Raw genomic sequence first — 6,000 nt, 5'->3', positions numbered from 1 at the left:
AGCCGCATTAATTCGGGATAGACCTTGTCAGTGAGTGACTGTACTATCAAATACATGACTTTTGACATTCATATAAATACATATTATACTGGATCAGAGTACTGGTCCACTGTATATTGTCTGCTTCAGGAGTGGGAAACCTGTGGCCCTCCAAATGCTCTACAACCCCCATCATCTCTGAGCATGGGCTATGTTGAGTGGGACTGATGGGAGTTGGAGACCTCTGGAGGGCCATGTGCTCTCTATCCCTGGTCCACCTTGATTGGCAACAGCCAACCAAGATCTCAAGAGGCCGCTCTTTTTCAGGTCTTCTACTCAAGATCCTTCAACAGGAAATACCAGGGACTGGAGCTTGGACCATCTTCATGCAAACCATGTACTCCAGCACTGAGCCACGGGCTCTTTCTCTATGCAGATTCTTAATTGCAACATCCAGCCCACGAATGGAGGGTTTCCTTTGAGCAAAGTGAGACCAATAACAACTGTACATCTGTTGCCTTAAAATATTGTCAGAAAGGCTTTGACTATCCAGCAAGCTCTGGCATTGCTCGACAAAATGTTTCCAAGGTTATTTCTTCTAACCACTCCATTCTGTCACTTTCAGGTCACACCTGTCAGGGCAAAGAGTAAATCAAGTCTAAGTTGTATGCCTTCAGTTTCTTCTGTTCTATTAAGATACTGAAAAATGACGGGCAGATTACAGCTAAAAATAAATGTGAAAGGATGTATAAGAGAATGCAACCAAACTAGAAGACAGAAAATAACTTCTGTATTAGGTACTATTTTAGGCAATAATATTAATAGCAGAGCCTCTAAGGAAGGAAAACAACACTTTTTTGTTTTTAGTTTTGCTGAAACTAATGTTGCTAAGGAAGAATATGTTGCAAAAAGACTGATCTGTCGAAACCTGCATTACAAAGCCTTTATAAAATAACCACTTTTATGGACTTCCAAAGAGGATCACAAATAACTTGTTTACAAAATTCTTTTTAGGCTTGTCCCACGCTGTTCTAATCATGTTAGCCCATCAGGTTTAAAATATTTGCCCTTATTTGTAGACTATCCTAAATAAAAATACCCGTGTAGTGCTTCTCCATTAAATCAAGTCAGAGTCATTAATACATTTTTCCAAACAATTGTGTGGATGATTGCAGCTCAAATAACAACTCAATGTACGTTTTTAAGTGTTTTTAAAACAAGTGTCACATTTTTACGGTGTTTCTGAGTGGGTGATTATTTCCCATCAGCAGGCTTTACTAAGCATTTTATGTCTGAAACTTCTACATATCCTCTGGACTTAGTGCTTTAATTAAGAACATGCCTGCATTGCTTCTTTTCACAGCTATAATAGCAAAAAGTTACAATCCTTCCCTCTGGACAATCACGAGCTTTCATAGTATGCAATCTGATTTGGATCATCCACTTTATTTGGAAGATCCTAAGAATTATGGGAATAATCCTGATTATTATATGAATATTTGTATTTCTATAATAACTACCACCACTGTTATTTCCATTTCTTATCTGCTATGCTTTATACTAAAAAAAAAAGTCTTGTGACCTGCAGTATAAAATACAAACAGTATTATCTATATTTATATATGAATTAATAACAGGAAACCAGCAATGTTTCAATCCAATTCAAAAAGCAATATCAACACCCCATGAAAAAAATACGTATAGCATAAACAGGACAAGCCTAACCCAATCTAAATGCCCAGCAGAATGTAAGAATGGTAAGTATTAAATGTGTGGGGGGAAAGGAAAGCCCTTTGGTGCCAGGCATCATCATCATCATCATCATCATCATCATCAGTTACTTATACCCCGCCCATCTGGCCAGGCCTCCTCAGCCACTCTGGGCGGCTTCCAACAAAATATTAAAATACAGTAATGCATCGAACATTAAAAGCTTCCATCTGAATGACTGCAGGTTCCACACTCAGGCAACCAAATACAGTAGTAGCTCTTAAGATGGCATTCTTCCACAGTGCCAGTCCTCTAATCTGCACATTTCTGTCACCCTGCATTTCTTATCCTGTGCCCCCGTCCACCGCACATCAAAGTTCGGTTTTCGCTTTTCTTCTTCCTGTCTGCACAACACATTGGTCCGTACTAGTTTATCATGCTCAGAATTGGCCGTCAAATGTTGGGTTGTTCAGGTTCCACAGTTCTCCAAATACAGTGGTATCTCTACTTACGGGCGCGATCCGTTCCAGGGTGCCGTTCGTACCCCAAAAAGTCCATAAGTAGAGTGCTGCTTCTGCGTGTGCATGTGCCGCAATAGAGCGCTTCTGCGCATGCGCAAAGTGTGCAGAATGCTTCTGCACGTGCGGCGAAACCCAGAAGTATACACTTCCGGGTTTGCTGCGTTCGCAACCCGAAAATCCGCAACATGAACCTAACGCAACTAGAGGTATGACTGTACTTTAAAACGATCCAAAGGCTTGCAGCCAGATTTATTCTTATATAAATCCATTCATTAAAAATCATTTTACTGGATTTACTCCCCAATAAAAAAGGAATGTCTTGCAGGCAATACAGACCATATTAGCACCACATGGAAGACATAGCAGCTGTATTTTTGTTACTTTTGTATTTTGGTGGTGAAGGACATAGGAGGGAATTAAGTGTGATGTCACAAATTCACCAAAATGCATACAGGCCATCTTTGCAACTCCTTTGGAGAAGAGGATTTGGGGAGATCTCTCCTAAGCAAGCTAATTCCAGGCTATTCACCTCCTGTCACTTGGCTACAAAAACTATAGCAGGACGTATATGTCACACACCTATAATTACAATCAAAGCACTCAGTTATCTATGGACTAGTCTGAACAGCAGGGGATTGGAAATGACCTTTAGAGATCCTGTCCAAGTCCATGATTCTAAGTACCTAAGTACGGCTTCAAATCTAGCTCTCTTCCTCTGACAACCAGAAGTTCCTAAAACTTTTATACTTCTGTATACATTAGATACATATGGTACCTTGGTTTTCGAACGTTTCCATTGCCGAATGTTTTGGAACTTGAACATCGTAAACCTGGAAGTACATGCTTCGGTTTTTGAACACACCTCAGAAGTCGAACATGCCACGCGGCTTCTGCTGAGTGCAAGATCCTGAGGCCTAGCTGTCGGCTATTGAGTTTCACTTTTTGAACACTTCAGAACTTCAACAGTCTTCCGGAACAGATTACGTTCGAAAACCAAGGTACCACTGTACTTGTTTTCTCCCCTGCCTGGCAATTTCCTATTACATAAAGTAGCAGGGAGCCTAACTGGAGCTAGAGCCATTAAAACTGTGAAATGAGTAATATAGCATTTATTTATTTATATTAAAAGCAGGTTAGGTAATGGGTGTGAGGTGTTTAATTAGTGTTTATGTTGAAAGACTGTGTATCAGACTTTTGAGGACATAATCAAGATCCATTTGTATTGAAATGTGTGGACCTACTTCTCAGCATCAGCAATGAGCATGTGAAGAGTTAACCTAGGTAAATGTCCTAAGTGTGTACAAGTCTTTAATCCTAGTCAAAGTGTTGATGAAGTCAGAGGAACTCCTTTGCTAGGTGATGCCAGAGGGTGGGGATTAACCATTAGTATTTCAAATGAACTGACCATTAGAATGCAAATGAGTACCAGGTACCATGAGATGCTACCAGGAAGATTTTATGTGCCTGGAACACCAACATGGGCAGTAGAGCAAAAAGGATGCTGGTAATGCTGCTTTAAGGACAAGCTGGTGCGTTTTGGGGTGCTGCTGCTGTGCGCCCCTCCACTGAAGCCTAAAGGCTGTACAGTGGTACCTCGGGTTACAGACACTTCAGGTTACATACGCTTCAGGTTACAGACTCCGCTAACCCAGAAATAGTGCTTCAGGTTAAGAACTTTGCCTCAGAATGAGAACAGAAATCGGGCTCTGGCGGTGCAGCAGCAGCAGGAGGCCCCATTAGCTAAAGTGGTGCTTCAGGTTAAGAACAGTTTCAAGTTAAGAACAGACCTCCAGAACGAATTAAGTACTTAACCCCAGGTACCACTGTATATGTGTGTAAAATAAAGCATATACCATTAAAGTACTAACCTCCATTGTGCCTACTTTCTCCAAAGGAACACAGACCCTGGGTAAGCGCTTGGAATTCCCCTGGACTCTTGCTACTGCTTGGAATAGAGGGTGTGGGTGTGTGCTGTTGCCCCCCCCCTCCACAAATGTTATTGAAAAGCATTGAAATTACCCTGTAATGTCCTCTTTATGGGGTCATTTCCTAAAAAACACAATCAACAACTTTGCCGGCCCACCCCCAAAAATTTCCTAGCTACGCCCCCAACCTTTCTAACAACATGTTTAGGTTGGGGGCTGTAAACCTCCTACACTTGCTCACCTAATCAAAACAAAAAAAAAATTTCTTTCCAGTAGCACCTTAAAGACCAACTAAGTTAGTTCTTGGTATGAGCTTTCGTGTGCATGCACACTTCTTCAGATACCAGATGCTTCAGATTCTTCAGATGCTCACCTAATGATTTACTAAAAGAAAAAGGGTAATTTTGCCCTTTTTTGTAACGTAGAAGGTCCCTTCATTTCATAATCGACACACTGACTGGCTCTGGCTGCTCCACGACGGAAATGCACCCGGCACATGCTCAGAGGCACTCTTTTTATTACTTCCCACGCTCTGAGTCTGAAACCTGGCATGCAAATCCCAGAGCGGAGCGTGCCACAGTCTAAGCGCTGCCGTGCAAGAACCGGGAAAAGCGCTTCCAAACCACGCAGCAGCTAGGCAGCAGTCGCACACGTGCGCTCAGCCTTGCCCTCACTACAAACCGCCTCAGTGCCAGCTTATAGCTGTCCGACGCTGTGCCTGAAATTTAGCCTCCCCACTACCCGTCCGCTCATATGACGGCAGGGCTGGCTCTTGCAGTTTGTCGCCTACGGACCGACTTCATGCTGCCAAAAGGACGGAGGGAATTCCTCATCACGGCTGCGAAAGGGGATAGTTTTGTTCAGGCAACTCAGGGGACAGACCCAGGCGGGCGGGACTTCCCGGGGAAGGAAGGAAGCATCAGACAGCAGCAGCAGCAGCCGGGCAGCAACGTGTGTTGGAAGAGGCAGTGTGTGTGTTGGTGTGTTTGCGCCTAGTTGGTGGCTTGCACTCTTAACCCCGGGCGCTCTTCGCATGCACTTAAATCCAGCCCAGGGTGTTGTGCAACATGAAAGTAGTGGCTTTAATCAGGTAAAAAAGAACAGTGTGTGTGTGTAAGGGCTGCCCCCACAATGGACTAATATTTGCACTACAAGGTTTCTGCTTAAGGGAGAAGTGCTGGAGCCCGATATAGCGCGGGGGTGGCTGGCGGAGTGAAGTAACGGGGCAAGCAAAAATCAGCCGCCTCGGATCAGTTTTCCCTCCCACCACCACCTTTCTGTTTGTAATCAGCAATTTCCTTTCTACCCCCTCTCAGTCCGTCTGACCTCACGCTTCCTGCTTTGCTTTGCTCTCTCCGGAGTCGACTGGCTGATTTAAAACCGTGCAGCATTTGCGGGTCATCTCTGCAGCATATGCTCCTTGGGGTTTTGTTTTTTTTGCTTCCCCTTTCAGCCCTGTGCATAGTGGGGGCAAGGACAACCTTTTCTATGCCTGTGTGGTTTAATGTAGAAGGTTCTGAGATTTTCTTATAGCCATCTGTTTGATCTTGCACCTAAGAACAATAAGAAGAGCATGCAGGATCAGGTCATTTGGCCCCTCCAGTCCCTCTCACAGTGGCCACCCAGATGTCCACCTCACCCCTTGCTTCTCTGTGGGTAGGGTTGGGAAGTCGTGGGCTAAGTTTATGCTATGTCCTACACCATACCTTTAAAGCACATTTGAAACACATTCCTTCCCTCAAAAAATCCTGGACACTGTAGTTTACCACTCACAAGAGTTACTATTCCTAACAACCCTTAAAAAGTTACAGTGTCCAGAATACTTTGAAGGAATGTGTTTTGAATGTGTTTTAAGGTTATAGTGT

The 6,000-nt window shown here is 43.5% G+C and overlaps 1 protein-coding gene across 4 annotated transcripts in view; it reads left to right on the top strand.

The window, feature by feature from the left end:
• The first annotated feature begins 5,035 nt into the window (after positions 1 to 5,035).
• The window catches only part of DPH6 (diphthamine biosynthesis 6), a 248,942-nt gene continuing 247,977 nt past the window's right edge, over positions 5,036 to 6,000 (top strand). For all 4 annotated transcript variants that reach the window (XM_053381498.1, XM_053381506.1, XM_053381489.1 and 1 more), the window contains exon 1: positions 5,036 to 5,225. In XM_053381498.1, coding sequence (XP_053237473.1) covers positions 5,203 to 5,225 — 23 coding nt within the window. In that variant the 5' untranslated portion in view covers positions 5,036 to 5,202. The remainder of the gene's footprint in view (positions 5,226 to 6,000) is intronic.

The sequence above is a fragment of the Podarcis raffonei genome, chromosome 1 (assembly GCF_027172205.1).
Source record: "Podarcis raffonei isolate rPodRaf1 chromosome 1, rPodRaf1.pri, whole genome shotgun sequence".
NCBI lineage: Eukaryota > Metazoa > Chordata > Lepidosauria > Squamata > Lacertidae > Podarcis > Podarcis raffonei.
Note: the sequence above shows the minus strand (reverse complement) of the source record. Positions and strands in the feature narration are given on the sequence as shown.